The sequence below is a fragment of the Kogia breviceps genome, chromosome 4 (assembly GCF_026419965.1).
Source record: "Kogia breviceps isolate mKogBre1 chromosome 4, mKogBre1 haplotype 1, whole genome shotgun sequence".
NCBI classification, from domain to species: Eukaryota; Metazoa; Chordata; class Mammalia; order Artiodactyla; family Physeteridae; genus Kogia; species Kogia breviceps.
In genome coordinates, this window is record NC_081313.1 from 181,355,114 (window position 1) to 181,378,483 (window position 23,370).

Genomic DNA, 23,370 nt, shown 5'->3' on the forward strand with positions numbered 1-23,370 from the left:
TCCCCTGCATTGGCCCGCAGATTCTTAACCACTGTGCCACCAGGGAAGCCCCCATTTTAAATATAGCAGTGTGTACACGTCAATCCCCAACTCCCTAACTATCCCTTCCCCCGCACCCTTCGCCCCAGCCCTTTCCTTTTCCGTCCCTGTATCTGGGCCCGCACTTCAGATCTTAGAGCCCATACGGATCCTTCTGGAAGCTTTCACAGGTCATTCCCATAACTGGGGACAGCATTTCCCGCCTACTCCTTTCTCTTGCTTTACTGCTGCACAGTCATTCTTCAGATCTGCCTGGGGTGTTCTCACGTATCTCTCAAGCTGAGGCGGTAACTTATCCTCCGACATTGCTTTTAGAAAACTAAATTAGCCCTCAACCTGTGAAGGGTGCTCTCTCAGCCCAAGGTCTCCGTGCGGAGCCAGCAATCGCCTCTTCTGTTTTCTCTGATTTCTCTTATCTTCTCTCCTTCTACTCTGCTTTTGTATTCCACCCCCGATCTTTGCAAATAATAAAAATAAAGCAAATTCTAGAAGATATTTTGCCGTCTGAGATTAGGGGTGTGTAGGATCTTCTTGAATCTTCCATCCCTTTGCCTCTCTCTTCAGGAAAACACCCACTGGCCCGAGCCAGGCTGTCTCCATTACATCTGAGTGAAAGGGGAGAGATCCATCCAAACAGGCAGGTTTGTTTTTTGGTCTACCCAACACCAAATAATTTGTCTGAGCTGTGACTATTTTTTTTAAAACCTTAAATGGACTTTACAGGGACTTCCCTGGCCGTCCAGTGGCTAAGACTCTGTGCTCCCAATGCAGGGGGCCCGGGTTTGATCCCTGGTCGGAGGACTAGATCCCACGGGCCACAACTAAGACCCGGCACAGCCAAATAAATGACTAAATATTTAAAAAGAAATAAATGGACTCTACATCTTGCTGAGAAGTTTATTTCAATCTAGAAATAGGGGTGTTTGGGGAAAGTTGGGTTTCAAATGGGCTTTACGTTATGACTGAAGACGGATAATTAGCAAGGGGTCAATCCAACCTTCTGCTTTTTGTGCCTCAACATTAGACGGAAGATAAAGCAACCCAGAGACGTTGCTACTTGGAGGGTTTTGGCCCACTTCTTGCAAAGCTAATAAGCACACTCCCGTTGCTCCTTTGGTAGAAGTGTCAGCTTTTCACTCAAGAAACAAACACGTTTTCTGCACCAACTGTTTGCAAAGACTTTGCAGGGAGATGAGGGTAAGGGACAGGTGTGGAAGGCCCTTCTCTGTCCTTAGGAGTAGATGAGAGTCTGGAAGTTTCTCTAAACCAGGTGCATCCCTGTGGTACTTTATAATCACTTCCCCAGCCAGGGGGTCTGCTGCCTCCATGGCATTCCTGTTTTCTACCTGTGTGAAGTCATTTTACCAGCGCCAAACGTTCCTCTTTCTTGTGTCCACAGTCACAAGGAGAGACACAAACTTCCACCCTGTCCACTCTGTGCTGATGACTCTCAACAATTTTTTTTATGGAGGTAAAATGTGTATCACATAAAATGCACCATCTTAACCATTTTTAAGTGTGCGGTTCGCTGGCATATTAAGTACACTCACACTGTCGTGCAGCCATCCCCACCATCATCTCCAGAACTTTCTCATCTTCCCAAACTGAAACTCGGTCCCCATGAAACACTGACTCCCCAGCCCCTTCCCCAGCCCCTGGCCCCCACCATCTACTTCCCGTCTCAGTGGATCCAGCTCCTCTAGGGACCTCCTGTGACTGGGGTCAGACAGCGTGTGTCCTTCTGTGTCTGGCTTCTCTCCCCGAGCGTCACATCTTCCAGGTTCATCCACGGTGTAGGGAGCCTCAGAATTTGGTGCTAAGGGTAGTGAGGAGATACTGACAGCAGGGGAGTCGCGTGATCGTATCTGTATAGACCAGGGTCTCCCCCCGAGCACTGCAGACATGGGGCCCAGATCATTCTCTCTGGGGGGCCATCCCGAGCACGGTGCGGTGATGGAGCAGCATCCCTGCCCCCGCTTCCAGTCGTGACCACCACAGATGTCTCCAGACAGCACCCAGTGTCCCCTGGGGGGCAGGATCAGCCCAGATGAGACCCCGTGATCTAGGCACATCTCTCCAGCTGTCCGAAAAATGGCCAGGTGGCGGCAAGCCTGGGGTTAGCATGACCACCACGAGCCCGGGGAAGGGGGGGCAGGTCGTGAGAGCGGGAATGGCTGGGTGGGGCCCCTGGACAGGGGGAAGGAGGTGGAACAGCCAGATCTGAAGGTGACCGGCAAGGAAGAGAAGGAGGATGAAGAAGTGACAGGAGACCCCAGAGGCTGGTCTAGGGTATCGGGAGTAGGAGAGGTGGTAGCCGAGAACTCAGGAGAAGGGGGGTAAGAGGCTTGTCAGGGGAAGGACACCCCATCCCGGGGACATGCTGAGCTTCCAGGGGAGACATCCAGGTGCCCATTCCTGCCTGAAGCTTCAGAGAGACACGAGCTGGAAACTTCTATTTGGGGGTTGTCGGTGGATGACTGATCCTTGCCGACTTGGGCTCTCCTTGGGAGGGAGAAGGGCTTTTGCACTGACGGTGGTGCGGATGCCACTTACAAACAGTTTGACAAGCTTTATTTGATTGATTTATTTTGTGACGACTTGTGTTGTCTCATCAAGATTTTGCCCCCAAAGGAGGCCAGTATTGAGAACACGAAGACCTCAGGTGAGGCTCCTCTGTCTCCAGAGCCCCTTTTCAGACTTGGAAGGTGTGCTTAGGTGGGAGGTCCTCTCCTGACCGCCAGCTGTGCATGGATTTGCCCAGGCCTCATGGGAATGGGTGTCCCCGTGTGTGGGGAGGTGATGCCATCTAGAATTGGGAGAAGCCTGAGGTCGTGTTGATTGAATGCTCTCTTTTTTACAATGGTGGAAGAGGTGGTGAAGGGCTGTAGTGTCCTTGTGGAAGTTACTACTCCCTGCTTTGGTTTGTCCAAGAGCCATAAATCTTGATGCCCTAAGAGAGAGAACCCCAACTTGAACCAGTTCAAGCAAGGGTTGGCTCCAGTGCCTGGGAAGTCCAGAGGAAGACCTGGCCCCAGGCAGGGCTGGGTCACTCTCTCTTGTCCCCTGAGGTCCTTCCCTGGCTGTGCCCCCTACATCCATCCAGGCTTTTCCTTCCAGATTGACCTCATCCCTCCTTCCTGTTAGAGGCCAAGATGGCAGCCAATGGCCCCAAGCCTAGCCATGACAGCTTAGGAGCCCCACTGGGAAGAAGGCTGCTCCCTCCTTCCTATTATTAGTTAAACCCTATGAAATTGATCATGTCCTGTTGTTTTTGGCCTACCAAAGTGGCAAGTTTATACTGCTGAAATTCAAGGAAGAAATTTGGTTGGCCTACTTCAGTCATGCAATCCTTTGGACCAATCACTGATGGGGATGAAGGAGTGGGTACTGTGATTGGCAGGCCTGGGTCCAGTGTGAACCAACCACTGATGGGGGTGCAGGGGTGGGTACTGTGATTGGCAGGCCTGGGTCCAGTGTGAACCAATCACTGATGGGGGTGCAGGGGTGGGTACTGTGATTGGCAGGCCTGGGTCCAGTGTGGAGCAGTCATCAATAGGGATGGAGGAGTGATTACTGTGATTGGCAGGGCTGGGGACCAGAGGGGTGGGGCATCATGATTGGGGCATCTTTTCTTCCCCCAAAGAAAGGGGAGCATCGATTCCCACCTTTTCTAGCTTCTAGAGGCGCCGCACCCCTGGCTCGCAGCCCCTCCTACATCCTCACAGCCAGCAGCGCAGCCTCTCCCGTCTCTCTCTGCCTCTGACCCTCCCGCCTCCCTCTTAGAAGGACCCTGTGATGACGCTGGGGCCCCCCGGGGAATCGAGGGTCCTCCCCATCTCGGGCCTCAACCCCACCTGCAAAGTCCCCTCGGCCCCATGACACATCCACAGATACCAGGACGGGGACGTCTTCAGGGGGTGTTATCTTGCCTGTCACAGTGTCCGAGCCAAATGCCATTTCTGTGGAAGGACCTGGAGACACTGTCAGAGGTTTTGGACCAAACAGTCACTGCCTTTTCTGAGCTTTGCTTGGTTCCAAGGCAGATTTTGGAGCCTGATTTTTATCTGCACTCCACCAGGCTTGCCAACAGCTGGGTGAGGTTTCTGTGCCCTTCGAGGAGGCCGAGTTGGGGTCGGGCCGGGTCACAGATGCACTGGCACTCATCCAGCCCAGCATTTGCTGGACTCAGAGGTGGGGCGGGGCTGGCCCTGAGCGTGGCCTGGCCTCTCCTGAGCTTCCTTGTTTGTTCACAGATACTCGCTCCTGGCCTCCACGTTCTGGATATTTCTGTCTGTGAACAGTTTTCCCTTCTCACATCTCTGCTTCTGGCATGTCAGTTCCTCTCCCTCTTAATTCCTTTCTATCTATTTTTATTGGGGTAAATTATACATAACATGAAATTCACCATTTAGCCATTTTCAAGTGCACAGCGCAGTGGCTTTAAGTACATTCACACTGTCGTGCACCCATCCCCACCGTCCGTCTCCAGAACTTTCTCATCTTCCCAAACTGAAACTCCGTCCCCATGAAACACTGACTCCCCAGCCCCCAGCACCCACTGTCTACGTCCTGTCTCTGTGGATGTGACTCCTCCGGGACCTCCTGTGAGTGGAGTCAGACAAGTATCTGTCCTTCTGTGTCTGGCTCCTCTCACTGAGCATCGTGTCCTCAAGGTCCATCCCTGTTGTAGCAGGTGTCAGAACGTCCCTCCTTTTTAAGGCTGAATCAGATTCCCCTGTGTGGATGGATGGACCACAGTGTGTCTATCCGCCATCCATCAGTGGACACTTGGGTTGCTTCTACCTTTGGCCCTTGTGAATACGGTGCTGTGATCATGGGTGGGCAGCTATCTGTTTGAGACCCTGCTTTCCTTTCTTTTGGGTGTATGTGTACCCAGGAGAGGAATTGCTCTAGCGTATGGTGGTTCTATGCTTAATTTTTTGAGGAACGTCCAGACTGCTTAGCCGTCAGCTGCACCATTTTGCATTCGCAGCACCGCTGCACGAGGGGTCTCGTTTCCTCACATCCTCATCAACCCTTGCTGTTTTCTGGTTTTTGATGATAGCCGTCCTAGGGGGCGTGAACTCTGTCTTTTTAACTCTTTTCCTTCGTGAGGCTGGTAGGGCCCACTACAAGATCAGAGGTCACAGTCTCCACGCAGGACTGTCTTCTATTCTGAGATCAATTGCAAGTTCAGGGATGTTCTGGGTGAACTGTGTCCCCCCCGCCGAAATTCATATGTTGGAGTCCTAACCCCCAGCAACTCAGACAGCGGCCTTATTTGGGAATAGGGTCTTTGCAAATGTAATCAAGTTAGGGTGAGGTCATTTGGGTGGGCTTTAAGCCGATACAACTGCTGTCCTTATAAAAAGGGGACATTTGGCTTGTTTCCACAGCCTGGCTATTGTAAATAGTGCGGCTATGAACACTGGGGTGCATGTGTCTTTTTTTTTTTTTAATTTTATTTATTTTATATTTGGCTGAGTTCAGTCATTGTTGCTGTGCGCGGGCTTTCTCTAGCTGCGGCGAGCAGGGGCCACTCTTCGTTGCGGTGCGCGGGCTTCTCATTGCGGTAGCTTCTCTTGTTGCGGAGCACAGGCTCTAGGCACACGGGCTCAGTAGTTGTGGCACGTGGGCTCAGTAGTTATGGTTCACGGGCTCTAGAGTGCAGGCTCAGTAGTTGTGGCACGCGGGCTTAGCTGCTCCACGGCATGTGGGATCTTCCCGGACCAGGGCTCGAACCCGTGTCCCCTGCATTGGCGGGCGGATTCTTAACCACTGCGCCACCAGGGAAGCACCACATGTGTCTTTCTGAATTATGGTTTTCTCTTGGTATATGCCCAGTAGTGGGATTGCTGGGTCATATGGTAGTTCTATTTAAACCTTAATTGCCAAGCAGAAATAGAGACACAGAGGTAGAGAACAAATGTATGGATACCAAGGGGGAAAGGGGTCGGGGGGAGGAATTGGGAGGCTGGGATTGACGCATATACACTGTTGATACTATGTGTAAAGTAGACAGCTGATGGGAACATGGTGTATAGCATAGGGAGCTCTACTTAATGCACTGTAGTGTCCTCAATGAAGGGGATATGTGTATATGCATGGCTGATTCATTCTGCTGTGCAGTAGAAGCTAACACAACATTGTAAAGCAACTGCACTCCAATACAAATTAATTTTAAAAAGCGGACATTTGGACTTAGACACACACAGGGAGAATGCCACGTGAAGATGGAAGCAGAGGTGGGGGTGACGCTGCTATAAGCTAAGGGACATCAAAGATCACCAGCGACCCCCTGAAGCCAGGAGAGAGCCTGAGACAGATTCTCCCTCGTGGTTTCAGAGGGAGCTAGCCCGGCTGACACGCTGACCTCTGACTCTTGGCCTCCAGAACTGGGAGGTGACAAGTGTCTCTTATATAAGGCAGCGGTCCCCAACCTTTTTGGCACCGGGGACCTGTTTCGTGGAAGACAGTTTTTCCACAGATGGTGGGAGGGGGGAGGGTTCAGGCGGGAATACGAGCGATGGGGAGCGGCAGATGAAGCTTCTCTCGCTCACCCGCCCGCCGCTCACCTCCTGCTGTGCGGCCCGGTTCCTAACAGGCCATGGGCCGGTACCAGTCCACAGCCCAGGGTTTGGGGAACCCCTGATATAAGGCACCCCGCTTGTGGTGCTTTGTCATGGCTGCCCCAGGAAACTAATAAGGGGGGTGGTTCCCAAAACCACCCTGCGGTTTGACAATTCACTAGAAAACCTCAGAAATTACTAAGAGCTGTCCTAGTCCTAGTTATGGTTTAAGATGAACTGTAACAGTGAGAGGAGTTAAGATTATCGATTAAGGTCAACCAAAGGGAGAGACTTACAGGGCTAGTCCAGCTGTCTGAGTCCCTTCAGGCTGCTATCACAGAATACCCAGACTGGGTGGCTTATACACACTAGGCGTTTATTTCTCACAGTTCTGGAGGCTGGGAATCCAGGGGACTGGCAGGTCCAGTGTCTGGTGAGGCTCTGCTTCCTGGTTTGTAGGTGGCTGTCTCCCTGCTGTGTCCTCACACGGCAGAAGGGTCCAGGGGGCTCTCTGTGTGTGTGGTGGGGTCCCTTTATGAGGGCACTAATCCCATTCGTGGGAGCCCCACCCTTATGACCTCATCACCTCCCAAAGACCCCACCTCCAAACACCATCACATGGGAGGTTAGGGTTTCAACATAAGAATTGGGGGAGGACACAAACATTAGTCCACAGAATCAGGAGAATCACCAAACATGAAGTGATGCTGTCCTCTCCCCATGCACTCAGGATGCATTATTCTCCTGGCATTGATGTGTGATAACACACATGGAGTATTGCTAGTCAGGGCAGCTCCCCCAAGCTACAGGGTGCAGAGCTTTCACTGGGCATAACTGATTCATTGACTGTCCATGTGGTTGACCTCAGCCTCCCAGAGATCACTTCCCAGAACCAGAGGCAAAGGCCAAAGGTTTTTTGTTTGTTCGTTTTTGTTGTTGTACTTTTTGTTTTTAGAATGTTCTTCCTATTTTATTTTTTACCTCCCATTGTTTTGTCATTAAGTCATAGAATATGAGGAAATGTCAGAGAAAATAGGGCATGGGTTATGTAGCTCATTAGGAAACCCACAAGAACCTTCTGATGACCTAACAATCCAGTTCGCTTACAGGGCAATTTTATTGCAAAGGCCAAAGTTTTGACTACACATCCCCATAAGGAGGCATCTCTACCCCCTTGAATTCCTACCCCTTTCTCTTCCTGATGGATTCGCCTTCTCAGACACTTCTTAAGGAAAAACTAAGAGAAGAGAAAGCAGGTGTGATGGCCCATGTGTACTCCTGGGACCACTTGTGCAAAGATGGGGTTTTGCTTGGGACAGAAAAACCCCAAGCACGGCCTTCTGTGCTGGGGATGCCAGGATCCTGGCAGCTGACCTCAGTGCAGTGAGTGCTGTTGGGGGGCCGAGCCTAGAGATTTGTGCTTTCCACAGAGGGTCGAGACCCCAGTGACTGCAACATTGAAATCAATGCCTGTCCAGCTGTCTGACTTGATGTAACATGGATGGTGATTGCCACGTCTTTGCCTGTAAGGGCTGCTTTGACTGCATCCAGGATTTTTTTAAAAAAATATTTATTTATTTATTTGCCTGTATCGGGTCTTAGTTGTGGCATGCGGTATCTTCATTGCCGCATGCAGGATCTTCATTGCGGCATACGGGATCTTTTAGTTGCGGCATGCAGGATCTTTAGTTGTGGCATGTGAACTCTTAGTTGCAGCATCTGGGATCTAGTTCCCTGATCAGGGATCGAACCCAGGCCCCCTGCACTGGGAGTGTGGAGTCTTAGCCACTGGACCACCAGGGAAGTCCCTGCATCCAGGATTTTGACGTGAAGCATGTTCACTATCATTCAGTTCTAAATATTTTATTACTTTAGCTATAATTTCTTCTTGGAATTATTAATTCACTAGAAGTGATTTTAGATTTTCGGTCATAATTTTCTTGTTATCTCTAGACATCTCATTTAATTACGCTGTGGTGAGAGAAGTGGTGTGAGAGAGTTTTTGGGTTTTGGAGACTTGCTTTGTGGCTACTGTATGGTTAATTTTTGCAAATATTCCATTTGTGCCTGAAAAAGGTAAGTTTGTTCTCTAATGCCATGAATATATATTTCCATTAAACAAGATTGTCTGGTGTCTAGCTTGCTATTTGGTATATATGAGGTTAGAATTTTTATCTCTTCCATTTTGTGACTTTCACTGTTTACAAGAGACCACTTAAAACACCTGATAGCTTTTTTAAAAAAAGTCTAACCTGACAAATTCTGTCTTTTACCTTGTAAATTTAGTACATTTGCACTTTTTCTTTCTCTTTTTCTTTGTTTTCCTCCCTTTTTCTTTTATATCTTTTTCACTGTACTTTTTTGGAAGTCATCCATTTTAGTTCTATTATTAAAGTTACCCTTAAAATGTTATCATGAATGCTTCACTTAACAGATTTGGAATTTGTCAGTAGTCTCCCCTTGAAACTTAATGTCTTTTTAAAAAATTTATTTATTTATTTATTTTGGGCTGCGTTGGGTCTTTGTTGCTGTGCGCAGGCTTTCTCTAGTTGTGGCGAGCGGGGGCTACTCTTCATTACGGTGCACAGGCTTCTCATAGTGGTGGCTTTTCTTGTTGCAGAGCACAGGCTCTAGGTTCACGGGCCTCAGTAGTTATGGCACACGGGCTCGGTAGTTGTGGCTCGTGGCTCTGGAGCGCAGGCTCAGTAGTTGTGGCGCATGGGCTTAGTTGCTCCGCAGCACGTGGGATCTTCCTGGGTCAGGGATTGAACCCATGTCCCCTGCATTGGCAGGTGGATTCTTAACCACTGTGCCACCAGGGAAGTCCCTGAACCTTAATGTCTTTTGACTGCAATCATCCCTTCCATCTTGTGTGATAGTTCAACCTTGGTTTTTATACATCCCTAATTGGTCATTATTACTATTTTATATACATAATGCTTATTTAGATGTTCCCACATGTTCACCAGTTTCTGGGCTCACAGTGCTTCCTGATTTTTACATCTTTCCTGTAAATTCAATTTTATTCTCCCCCAGATACATCCTTTAGTAGCTTTTTCAGTGAAGGTCTGTTAGTGGTTAAGTTTCTAAGGCTTTTCTGAGAAATGTCTGTATTACATTCTCTTCCTTGACTAAATGGTTTTAGGCATATAATTGTTGATTGACCTATTTCCTCTCAGCAATTTGAAGATACTATTCTCTCCCTTCCAGTTTCTTTTGTTTCTGATGAGAAATCTGCTATCACTCTTTTTCTTTTTTTGATATTTATCCATTTATTTATTTATTTGGCTGTGCCAGGTCTTAGTTGTGGCATGCAGGATCTTCAGTTGCAGCATGTGGGCTCTTAGTTATGGCATGTGGGAACATGGAATCTTAATCACCAGACCACCAGGGAAGTCCCAAGAAATCTGCTATCACTCTGAATCAGCCTTCCTTTATAGATAACCTGTCTTTACTTTCTGGTTACTTCTATAATTTTCTCTTTGTTTTTATTCTGTAGATCATGGTGCTTTTCAAATCTGAGGATGCATGTCTTTCCACAACTCTAGAAAATTCTCAACTAGTTTCTCTTATAGTATTTCCTCTCTTCCCTTTGTCTTGTCTCTCCTTCTGGAACCCCTGTGAGATATACAGTGGGGCCTTCCATTTTTTATGTGTCCTGTATCTGTTAACCTCTGTCACAGGTTTTCCATCTTTTTACTTCTCTTTGCTGCATTCTGGGTAACATATCTATCTTCTGAGTCATTTATTTTTTTATTGATCTATACCTGTTGTTTAACCCATCTACTGAGAATTTAATCCTAATGACTATAGTTTTCACTGCTAGAACTTCCATTTTTTTTAAAGTTGTACCCATTTTTTCATGAGATCATTTGTCATATTTTCAGTTATTTTATGTCTGAACGAATTTTAAGCATACTTGTTTTATAATCTCAGATAGTTTCACTTTCTGAATGTCTTCAGTGTCTAGTACTGCCTTCTTGTGTCTGCTGATTCTTCCTGATGGTGTTTTTTCCCCTCGTGTGTTTTGCAATTTTGAGGTTGGGAGCTTATCCTTAGCATGCTTTTATCTGTGGGAATCCTGCAGAATCTGAGATGAGGGTGTGTCTCTCTTGAAAGGTTTTACTCTGTTTTTCTGTCCTCCACCCATTGGGTTTGACTGCTTACAAGCAGAGGAGTAACTGGGTTTTCCTGGCAAAAGGTTAGTCTGGCTCTAGTGAAGATAATAAAGTGGAGGGTCCAAGTCGTTGTAATAATTCAGATTCGAGGTGGTGACAACTTGCACTAGGCAGTGTGGAGAAAGACAAACGATGGATCCTAGACCAAGGGTCACCACACTGTGGCCCACAGGTTAACTCTAGCCCATTGCCTGTTTATGGAAACACAGCCATACCCATTTGTTTACACGTGCCTGGTACAGCTTTCATTGACATACTAGTAGGGTTGAGTAGTTACAACATAGACTGTGGGACTACAAAGCTGAAAATATTTACTCTCTGGCCCTTTGCAGAAAACGTTTAATGACCCCCATTCTAGGGAAATTCAGGATATAAAATCTGCAGGACTCGGTGACGGACAAGGTATGATGAGGGTAATTACATTCATCCCTCAGTATCTGAGGGGTATTGGTTCCAGAACCCGCCATGGATACCAAAACCCACAGATGCTTAAGTCCCTTATATAAAATAACTTAGCATTTGCATATAACCTATGCAATCCTCTTGTATACTTGAAATCATCTGTAGATGACTTATAATACCTAGTACAATGTAAATGCTGTGTAAATATTGTAAATAAAATGTAAAGGCTATGTAAATAGTTGTTGGTATGTGGCAAATTCAAGTTTTGCTTTTTGGAACTTTCTGGAATTTTTTTCCTGAATATTTTCTATCAACTGTTAGTTGAAGTTGTGGGTGAAGAACCGGTGGATATGGAGGGTTGACTGTAAGTGAGAATTCAGGGCTTGGGCAACTGTGTAGATGAGAGAAGGTTTGGAGGAAGAAAATTAGTTTAATTTTGGACAGGTTGTGTTTAGGTGTTGCCTGTGGGGTGACAACTGACTCTGTTTGCCTGGAATTGAGGGGTTTCATGAGATGTGGGACGTTTGTGGCTAAAACAGAGAAATCCCGGGAAAACTGAGACATTTGGTCACTGTAGGTGTTGGCAGGATTATCTAGAGAGAGAGAGTGTCAAGATGGGAGTTGGAAACGCTTTCTAAATTTGCTTGAAACTAAACAGCTCCCCGTTGCTGAGAGCAGCCCTGGGCCAACAGCCAGCAATGAAATGGGACCTCAGCCTTACATCACAAAGAAGCAAATTCCAGCAACAACGGAGAGCTCAGAAGTGGATCCTTCCCCAGTTGAGCCTCTGGATGAGAATGAAGCCCAGCTCACACAGTTTTTTGTTTGTTTGTTTGTTTGTTTTTGCTGTGCTGCACGGCTTGTGGGATCTTAGTTCCCTGACCAGGAATTGAAGCCAAGCCATGGCAGTGGAAGTGCTGAGTCCTAACCACTGGACAACCAGGGAACTCCCCCAGCTAACACCTTGATTGCAGCTGAGTGAGACCCAGAGCAGAGGACACCTAAAACATGCCAGAATCCTGACCTGCAGAAACCATGAGATAATGAATGTGCATTGTTTTAAGCAGCTATGTCTTGGTGATTTGTTACACGGCAGTAGTTGACTGGCACGCTTCCTCTAACATGGCCCTTACTTGCTCCCTCCTGCCACAGGGCTTTTACATATTTTGTTCTTACTACGTGGACATCTGTTGCTTCCACTGGGCACTTACTGGATTCCTAGTTATCCTTTAGAACTCAGATAACTCATCCCTCCGTCAAGAAGACTTCCCTGGCCCCCTGTCTAGATCAAAGCTTCCTTTTCACAGAGACTCAAAGCCCCATGGATGCATCTCTCCTTTCCAGCCTTTATTGTAGCTGCAATTTTAATTTACTTGGGTCTCTGTCACTAAGATTTACGCTCTGTGAGCTGAGAATCACATCTGTCTCATTCAGGGCTGGGTACCCAGCACAGAGCAGCCAAGCCTGGCCCTTTGTAAATATCGGATTGATGGAAACAATGAATGGAGCTTCTATATTCAATGCTAAATAGCAGTAGGCCCCTTCTGTGCCCTAATGACAGTGATGACAAGACAATTTAGAGAACACAGGAATCCTTAGAAGACCCACGGGGTGGGGGGGTGGCAGGATCGTCTGGGGTTGAACGAACATAGTGTGTGTGTTTGTAGGGGGTGCTGTCAATGAGCTCATACACTACATTTGAGTTTCCAGCCCTAATCACAGAAGTGAATCTTGGTGTCTTTGTCCCTAAAACATTTCATCAAGTGATTCTTAGAGATTCTCTGGCTCCTCAGAAGGCAGTTTAGCTCAAGTGTAAGAATAAAGGGGTAAGTGTTGTACAGCCTCACCCCCCCCTCCACCCCTGCACAGCTCCCCTTTTTTGCTGACTCTGGATGGTGGCAGCAAGGCACAGAGTGACTGTTCCCAGCAGAGGCATCTTATCTTGATAGGATGGGACGTTCTGGCTGGACCCCAGGTATAACAATAAGCATACAGCACGTTCAGATAAATTTGAATTTCAGGCAAACAACAAACACTTTTCTTTTTCTTAGTACAAGTATGTCCCAAATTTTTCACAAGACATATTAGCAACTGTATGAGTCATGGTTCTCCAGAGAAATAGAACCAATAGAATGGAGAGAGAGATGCACACAGAGAGACAGACAGAGAGGCAGGAATTGGCTCACAGTCATGGGAGCTGGCAAATCTGAAATCTGCAGGGCAGGCTGGAGACCCAGGGAAGAGCTGCAGCTCAAGTTCAAAGGCTGTCTGGAGACAGAATTCTCTCTTTTTGCGGGGGAACCTTGGTCTTTTCTCTTAAGGCCTTCAACTGACTAGATAAGGCCCACCCACACTACAGAGGCTTATCTGCTTTACTCAACTCAACTAATTAAATGTTCATTACATCTTCACAGCAACATCTAGAATCATGTTTGACTAGAAATCAGCACCATGGCCCAGCCCCATGGACACACAAAATCAAACATCACAGGGTTGTTTATGTCTCGTCAATCTGAAATTTAAGTTTGACTGTATTTTTTTTTTTTTTGAAATGGATGACCACAGCAAAAGCAGCAATGATTGCAATCACCAAACACGAAACACACTCATACTATGTCAGAATATTAACATTGAGTCCAGTCATCCTCCACTGTCACAGCTCCTTTACTTTGCAGTGGTAATTGATTTGTATATTTTTTGCCTCTGAGTCCTTGTGGGATTTTTTTTAAAATTCAAACAGAAAGTCACAAAAATTATAATCATCCTCATCACTTCACTCAGTCCCATGTAATTAATTTTTTTCATCTTGATCTTTCGTTAGCACTTTTATGACTTCATCAGTTTTCCATTAGAGTTCTGAAAATGCTTATTCATTCATTTCAGCAGGATAGTCAGTTATCAGAAGGTTTGACTGTATTTTATCTGACACCCAGGCCTGCCGTTCATCTGTACGGGCCTCAAGAACAGCTCTACTCCCTCCAGAGAAGCACCTGGCGAGCGGGCACCTTCGTGGAGCCCTGTCAAGCAAGGGAAATGGAATGAGATTGTCCCCCCACTTCCTTCTCTGTGGTGTTCAGATGGGGAAGAGTGTGTCAGAGGCCAGGTATGAATCATTCTCTGCCCACGCTGGACCAGCATCCCGGGGGGCAGCAGCGTCAGAGGGGAGGTAATGAGATCCACCTCTACAGAGATGTAAAGGTGATTCATCCCCTCTGGAGAAAAAAGCTTCTCTGCAGGCTGAGAACGCGCTGGGTTTGGAGTAAAGGTCCGTTCAGGTCTCATGAATGGAAGAGAATTATCCAGCAGGGGGCTGGGGATGGCTTAACACATTCAAGGCTCTTTTAGTAGCAAGTAGCAGAAATCAACAGCCTTAAGTGAATTTGTTGGCTCTTGACCCAGAGAAGTTTCAGAGGCAAAAGTGCCAGAGCTCAGCCTGCTTCTTGGAGCTGAGATCCTGAGATCCTGGATCCTGGAGAGGAAAAATCAACCAGACGGCAGGCATTGCATTCTGCCCATTTGACAGAGGAGGAAGCTGGATGCCAGAGTTGTTAGATCACACAGCTATTCTTACCCTGCATCCTCCCTAATAAGAGATTTAAAAAAAAAAAATAGAGTTAACTGTTATGACGGAGAGTCAGCGTAACGCTCAAGATTTTCAGACTTATAAAAACGAACCCAACAGTTGACTTTCAAATAGCATTTAATGGGTGAAGTGGCATTGTATTTACTTTCTATGCCACAAAACAATATCACCACACACTTAGTGGCTTAAATCAACACACATCTATGACCTCTCGGTGTCTGTGGGTCAGGAGTCTGGGCACGGCTTCGCTGGGTCTGCTGCTCAGAGTCTCCCACAAGACTGCAATCAAGGTGTCAGTCGAGGCTGCCGTCTCATCCAAAGTCTCAACCAGAGAAGGATCCACTTCCCAGCTCACAGGGTTGTGGACAGAATTCAGTTCCTTGCGGTTGTTGGACTGAGGGCCTCAGGTCATGGCCGCCATCTTGGATTCTGTCTGCCATGGCGTTCCTTCCATCTCTCAGGGGCTGACGAGCTCTCAGGTTGTGCTTAGTGGGCCAGTTTACCTCAGTGAAGTATTTTGTGGGCCACCCTGGGGTGAATCCACCACCCCAAAGAGAGTGAGCCTCCAGCGGAAGGAGAAGGCTTCTCTACCAGCACCTGCATTGTGACACCAGGGCAAACTCTGACATTCATATTTGCAAATCCTCTTCTGCGTCAAAGCATTAGTGATGACTCATCAGCAGGGGATGGCCTTATGCAGGACGGGCAAATGTTTCTAAAGGGCCAGAGAGTAAATATGCTCAGCTTTGCAGGCCAGATCAGCCTCTGTCTTGACCACCCAACTACCATTGCATCACGAAGGCAGCCAAAGATAATATATACCTCCGGGTTTCTCAGACTCAGCACCACTGATATCTTGGGCTGGATCTTTCTCTGTGTGGGGCCATCCTGGACACTGTGGGTGTTGAGCAGCATCTCCGGTCCCCACCCATCAAATGCCGGGGGCACCCCCAGTCGCGGTAACCCACAATGTCTCCAGACATCACCATGTGTCACCATTGGGGGCAAAATTGCTCCCAGTTAGGAACCAGTGACATCATCAAATGGACATATCTGTGTTTCAATAAAACTTTATTTATAAAAACAAGGTGTGAGGCCAGCCAACCCTGGACTAGACATTTACCTTTAAGATGAGGTCAGGACTTCCCTGGTGGTGCAGTGGTTAAGAATCCGCCTGCCAATGCAGGGGACATGGGTTCAAGTCCTGGTCAGGGAAGATCCCACATGCCTCGGAGCAACTAAGCCCGTGCGCCACAACTATTGAGCCTGCTCTCTAGAGCCTGCGAGCCACAACCACTGAGCCCCTGTGCCACAACTACTGAAGCCCAAGCGCCTAGAGCCCATGCTCCACAACAAGAGAAGCTACCACTTCTCTTGAGAAGCCCACTCTCACCTCAGCTAGAGAAAGCCCGTGTGCAGCAGTGAAGACCCAACGCAGCCAAAAATAAATAATAAATAAAAAAAAATAATATGGGCTTCCCTGGTGGCGCAGTGGTTGGGAATCCGCCTGCCGATGCAGGGGACACGGGTTCGTGCCCTGGTCCGGGAAGATCCCACATGCCGCGGAGCAGCTAAGCCCGTGAGCCATGGCCGCTGAGCCTGTGCGTCCGGAGCCTGTGCTCCGCAACGGGAGAGGCCACAACAGTGAGAGGCCCGCATACCGAAAAAAAAAAAAAAAAAAAAAAAAAAAAAAAAAATAATAAAGATCAAGTTGAGATTTGACCAAAAAAAAAAAAAGATGAGGTCAGTACACCCTGGGACTGTGTTTCCAACCACAATGCATTTAGAAAACGGTCTGACTGTGTTCTGTCAACTGACTGGCTACACCTGGGAAACCAAAACCCAATGCAGGTGACTATTCCACAAGCCGTATGCGTTCAACAAATATCTGAGTGTCTTGTGAGTCTTCTGTGATGACGATTTTCCAGAGGGATGGATGGATATGGAATCTCAGGGAGGAGCTGGTTGCAGAGAGGATACTCCCTGAAGGTGACAGAGGGCGGTCTGTAGCTGGGGGTGGAAGAGCTCAAGAGGGCTTCCTGGAGGAGGAGACATTCACCCAGACCAAGAGTGGAGAGGTTGCTCCAGACACCCCATGAGCAGAGATGGAGGGGTGGACGGTGGGGCCTGGCGGGGGGGGGTGTCTACCAGACAACCCCCACTTCACCCCAGTCTCACCATGAGAGGAACACGAGACAGACCCCCAAAGAGGGACATTCCGCAAAACATCAAGACTACCCAGGGCATCACAAAGTCTGAGAAGCCATCATAGCCCAGAGAGGTCACAAGGACATGTGATAACTGTCACATGGGATCCTGGATGGGGTCCTGGGACAGAAGAGGAAATTAGGGGGAAACTGAGGAAATCTGAATACACTGTGAACTTTGGTTAGTAATAGTGTATCAGTATTGGTTCATTAAGGGACTTCCCTGGCGGTCCAGTGGTTAAGACTCCAAGCTTCCACTGCAGGGGGGCGCGGGTTCAATCTCTGGTCAGGGAACTAAGATCCTGCATGCCGTGCAGCCAAAAAAAAAAAAAAAAAAAAAGGTTCATTAATTGTGACACATGTACCAGACTTTATATGAGGGATGCTGGGTGTGAGGTATGTGGGGACTCTGTGCAATTGTCTCCGTCACCTCAAGCTGCCAGAACAAATATCATAGACGGGGCAGCTTAAACAACAGACATTTTTTTCTCTCCCACTTCTGGAGACTGGAAGTCCGAGATCAAGGAGTCGGCTGTGTTGGTTTCTGGTGGGAGCTCCCTTCTTGGCTTGCAGACGGCTGCTTCCGGAAGGAAGGAACACAGCCTTCTATTATTTAGACCTCTGACCTCCAGAACCGTAAGATAATAAATCTGTGTTCCTTTAAGCCACTGGTTTGCCGTCATTTGTTATAGCAACTGCAAGAAACTCATACATACTCTTCCCAGCAAGGGCCCCATGGGGATCCCACGTGTGCCAGCCCAGCCAGCAATCATGTTGAATCCGTTTTTATGTTTTGCGTGGAGCCCCCGACGCCTAGGGTGCTGTTGATGGCTGTCACGTCTGCACAAGGAAGACCCTTGCTTAGGGAAAGAGAAACGCCCCCAGCTCTGACCTCCTTTTTCTGTCTGTTTTCTGCTGCCTTCCAGGTTGCCGTCCCCACGTCTGGGAGCCATGGAGCCCGCCGCCGGTGAGTTACAGCTGGTGCCCAGGGCAACCAAGGACATCCAGGCTACAGACGCCTCATGCTGCCGGGCAGCCCTCTCGGCCATGGTGGCCACCAGCATCGTCATGGTCACCCTGGGAGTCCTCGTGGGTGAGTGGCCGCGGACTTGCATGGGTCCACACAGCAGGCAGCTTTCACTAAGATGCCTGGGAGTGGCTCAAAAGTGTCCCAGAGCAAAGGGCTGAGCGTGCAGTACACGGAGGCCACCCAACAGCAAGGCGATGGGACTGGGTGCTGAGTGTGGCTGCACTTAGTTCTGGGCTAGGCGGTGGGTGCCTGGGTGTCGAGGCAATACCTGCAAATTTCAGATTTCCCACCAGTGGGATTCTTTATTTTTTTTAATACCATGTGTTTGATTTTGGTTTTTTAAAAATATTTATTTATTTTTTATTTGGTTGTGCTGGGTCTTAGTTGCTTAATGAAGATTCACAACCAGGGTGAAATGGAGACCAGTAGGGAAACGAACTTTTTAAAAACCCTTGAGAGGGGCTTCCCTGGTGGCACAGTGGTTAAGAATCCCCCTGCCAATGCAGGGGACACGGGTTCGAGCCCTGGCCCGGGAAGATCCCACAGGCTGCGGAGCAACTAAGCCCGTGCGCCACAACTACTGAGCCCGCGCGCCACAACTATTGAAGCCCGCCTGCCTAGAGCCCATGCTCTGCAATAAGAGAAGCCACTGCAGTGAGAAGCCCACACACACACCGCAACGAAGAGTAGCCCCCGCTCGCTGCAACTAGAGAAAGCCCGCACACAGCAACGAAGACCCAATGCAACCAAAAATAAAAATAAATAAATTTATAAAAATAAAAACCTTGAGAAATTTGAAAAGTCCGCAAAAGTATAAATGAGCAGTCGTTGACTTTCCCACCTCCCACAGTCAAAAGTGGCTCCCACTTCATGTTTGCTTCTAATGTACGTATGTTCATATTACTTACAATGAAACCTACGAAATGATGACCTGTGGTGAGTGCTGTGAGGCTGCAGTTATGAAAACACCCAAAGGAAGGTCTTTTTATGTCAGTGGAAGGGTCCACAGAGCCCTGCCTCCTGCATAGAATTCCTGGGCTGCCCCACACCTCGACGTGGTAGCCCTGAGCCCCAGCGCTGTTTAGACTGAATCAGCTTAAATTAAATAACAGGTGAAATCCAGTTCCTCCATCCCCACCAGCCACATTTCACGAGTAGCTCGTGGCTCCTGCAGGGGATGCTCAGATCTAGAACCTTCCGTCATCAGGGGACATTCTGCTGGGCAGCCCTGCTCTGGACTGGGCTCCTTCTGAGATGAGCTTGCTAGTTCTGTGTGGGGATGTAAGGGTCACCTTTCGTCCTTGACATGATGATGATAACTGGCAGTTCGGGAGGAAAATGCTGTCATGTGGCAAAATAATAACAAGAGCCTGGCACGGCGGACAGAGGCCCTCTAGTGGCTGTGGGGTGAAGTGCATGAAAATTGGGCTCTGTTGGGTGGGGGTGGGGGGGGGGTGTCCGTGTGTCCATGTGTCCTCACGCTAGGGAGAGACAGGGGACAGTTGCACACCTCCAGTCTAGAATCACAACTACATTTTGGGATAACAGGTAGATGAAATCTCCAGCAGGACCTCTGAAACTGAGGAAGGCTCTAAGAAGCACTTAAAATTTAAAAACAATTTTTAAATTACAATTCAAATTTGTCCCCTTCCCAGACAGCTCACAATTTTATTTGGAAGTATAAAATTTCACACGGGCCCTTGCTGGGCTGTTTCTCCAGTTGCCTGGGAGCCCATGGTTATTTCAGAGGGAAAGTATGAGGCTTATTTGGGGCCCAGAACATAAGCACATGGGTCTATACAGCAGGGTTCTTGTTTTCTTTCTTTTTAGTTCCTTGCATGAGAAAACAAGCCAATTTTAGAATTATTTTAGACTATTTATTCTATCTATTGAATAAACCAATGTGGAGCTGGTTGAATATCCTTCAAATGAATAGAGTTGGGAGCCAGCTTTCACACTGTAGGTGTTGTGTACTTTTGACTGTTCTTCTTTGCTGTTGTGTACTTTTGACAACCATTGGAAACTCTATTATTCAGAGGGTGGTGTCGTGGGCCGGGGTTCGAGGGTCCTGGTACCCCGGGCTGTGCCCCCTGGGGTATTTGGTGCCCCTTCCCAGGGAGGAGGCGGGAATTGTCCCAAAGTCGAGGGAAGGTCTTCCTTCCGAGGCCATTTCAGCCATTTTGGGCTAGGGTCCAGTCCTCCCCTTAAGGAAACCTGGGGCTGCCTGGGGCTTTGTGTACCTGGGGGCCTTTGGGTGGGTGATGGGTGAGAGCTGCTGAGGGAGCACTGTTAATAATCACTCAACCCCTGGGAAGTCAGCCTACCCCCATTTGTTGGGGGTGACCGCCCCAGGGCGACGGGAGGCCTTGGAGGCCGGCTTGGCTGAGCCCCGCCCCTGCAGGTGGGAGCTCTCACGGGGCCCTGGTCTTGTCCGCAGCTTCCCTCTCTACACAGGGTGTCAGTGTGGAGCACACAGCCGAGCTGCGAGGGGTCCAGTTCGCCCCCAGCTTGCGGCAGGAGACCTCAGACTATTACCGCACACTGACGCCCACTCTGGAAACGCTGGTGAGGGTTCTGGGAGCCGGGGGGGGGGGTTAAGTGGGAGGCCAGGGGCTCTGACTGAGGCAGCAGAGCAACGGGAGGACCAGGCAGCCTCTGAGGTAGGGAGGGGTCCCCATGGGGTGAACAGGGCGGGGCTGATGCCTTCCAGAGTGCAGGGGAGGGTAGCATTCAATGGGAACTGAAAGCTGCAGGATCCGTAGGCCACGTTGAAAGGTTGTAAACTGCATTTTGGTAGAGAAATCAGAACCCTCCTACACGTCTGGTGGGAATACGAAAAGGGGCAGCCACTGTGTAAAACAGTCTGGCAGTTTCTCCAAAGGTTAAAAATGGAGTTACTGTCTGACCCGGCAATTCCGCTCCTGGGTGTCTGCCCCACAAAAACAAAACTGTGAGTCCACACGGCAACCTGTACGTGAATGTTCATGGCAGCGTGATTCAGAACAGCCCCAAAGTGAAAGCAACCCAAATGTCCATCAACAGATGATGGATAAACAACTGTGGTCCCTCCACACACGGGAGCATCACTCAGTCATGAAAAGGGGTGAAGCCCTGACACTCGCTGCCACGTGGACGGGCCCTGAGGACACGACGCTCAGTGAGAGAAGCCAGACACAGAAGGACCCACGGTGTGTGATTCCATTGATGGGAAATGTCCAGAACAGGCAGATCCGCAGACACGGAGAGTGGGTTCCTGGTTGTCAGGGGCTGGGGAGAGGATGGGGGTGACTGCTGATCGGGATGGGGCTTCTTCTGGGGTCATGAGAATGTTTTAAAACTGTGATGAAGTTGTACAACTCTGTGAATATACTAAAACCCATCTAATTGTACACTTGTAAAAGGTGAGTTTTTATGGTAGGTGACTTTTAAAACATTGTTTAAATTTTTATCCTAAGGGAAAGAGAAAGGTGACTAGGTAACGATTCTTTTTTTTTTTTTTTTTTTGTGGTACGCGGGCCTCTCACTGTTGTGGCCTCTCCCGTTGCGGAGCACAGGCTCCGGACGCGCAGGCTCAGCGGCCATGGCTCACGGGCCCAGCCGCTCCGCGGCATGTGGGATCTTCCCAGACCAGGGGAAGAACCCATGTCCCCTGCATCGGCAGGCGGACTCTCAACCACTGCACCTCCAGGGAAGCCCTAACGATTCATTTTAAACGTGTGATAAGATGTGAGAGAAGCAGGGGGACAGTTAGGAGTCACCATCATCTAGACCAGGAGTCAGCAAACTTTCCCCGTAATAAGGCCAGATGGTCAATATTTTTGGCTTTTGGGGGCCAGAGAGTCTGTCTTGACGGCCGGGCCTTGTGTTGTAGCCTGAAAGCCGCCATAGATGACATGGATGCATGGGTGTGGCCGTGTGCCAATAAACCTTTACTTATGGACACTGAAATTTGCATTTCATACCATTTTTATGCACCACGAAATATTTTTTTTTTACATTTAAAAATGTAAAAACCATTCTTGTCCATGAGCCGCGCAAAACCAGGCAATGATTCTAATTCAGCACATGGGCTGTATTGCTAATCTCAATCCCGTATCTTAAAGCAGCATGGTCCAGTAGAAATGTAACAGAAGCCCCATGTGTACTTTAACATTTTCTGGTAGCCACTATTTTTAAAAAAAAAAAAAAAGTAAAAAGAGAGGCTTCCCTGGTGGCGCAGTGGTTGGGAGTCCGCCTGCCAATGCAGGGAACTCGGGTTCGTGCCCCGGTCCGGGAGGATCCCACGTGCCGCGGAGCGGCCGGGCCCGTGAGCCATGGCCGCTGAGCCTGCGCGTCCGGAGCCTGTGCTCCGCAACGGGAGAGGCCACAGCAGTGAGAGGCCCGCGTACCACCAAAAAAAAAAAAAACCAGGTAAGATTATTTTTAATAATACATTTTATTTAACCCAGAATATCCAAAATGTTATCATTTCAACATGTCATCAACCTATATAAAGCAGGTATTAATGAGATATTTTACATTCTTTCCTTTGTATTGAGGCTTCCAAACCTGGTGTGTCTTTTTTTAAAAAAGTTTATTTATTTTTTGGCTGCTTTGTATCTTCGTTGCTGCAGGTGGGCAGTGTGTGGGCTTCTCATTGCGGTGGCTTCTCGTTGCAGAGCACGGGCTCTAGGTGCACAGGCTTCAGTAGCTGTTGAACCCCTGTCCCCTGCACTGGCAGGCGGATTCTTAACCACTGCGTCACCAGGGAAGTCCCCCAAACCTGGTGTGTCTTTTACACTCACATCTCAGGGTGGATACTGAGCTTCCACTGGGAAAACTCCATCCGTATTTAGAATCTGTAACGTTTCCAGACCCAAGAGGCTCCAAATATACTTAAGAATCTTCCAGTGACTGAATCAAGTATCCGTTTTGAAATTGACGCGTGAATTAATTAAAATTGAACAAAATGTGAAAAATCAGTTCTTCTGTGGCACCAGCCACATTTCAGATGCTCAGTTTCTACATATGGCCTGCAGCTGCCATACGGGGCGAGGCAGGTGTAGAACATTTTGGAAATTTGTGGAATGTTCTACAGGACAGTGCAGGTCTGGGTGTGGGCAGTGGGGATGTGGACTCAGAGGGTGTGGTTCAGAGAGGCAAATTGGATTAAGGGTGTTTTAGACGGGGCGAATGAACAGGCGTGACCGTGCATCACGTGTGTTTAGGGAGCAAGGATGGTGACCTTAGGATTTAGCACCTAAGCAGGACATTCTGCCAGGGGACAGGGACGCTGTCGGTGATTACACTGGGAGAGCAGATAAACGGGGTTACGTGGTCACCCAGCACGTGGGTGACGTGAGCTGCCGAGGGCAGAGATGTG

At 48.5% G+C, this 23,370-nt stretch overlaps 1 protein-coding gene across 1 annotated transcript in view; it reads left to right on the top strand.

Moving 5' to 3' along the window:
• Positions 1 to 23,370, top strand: part of TMPRSS9 (transmembrane serine protease 9) — a 56,953-nt gene that overhangs the window by 8,960 nt on the left and 24,623 nt on the right. Inside the window, exons 2-3 of the mRNA XM_059060412.2 lie at positions 17,905 to 18,071; positions 20,446 to 20,573. Of these exons, the coding sequence (XP_058916395.1) occupies positions 17,930 to 18,071; positions 20,446 to 20,573 (270 nt within the window). The 5' untranslated portion in view covers positions 17,905 to 17,929. The remainder of the gene's footprint in view (positions 1 to 17,904; positions 18,072 to 20,445; positions 20,574 to 23,370) is intronic.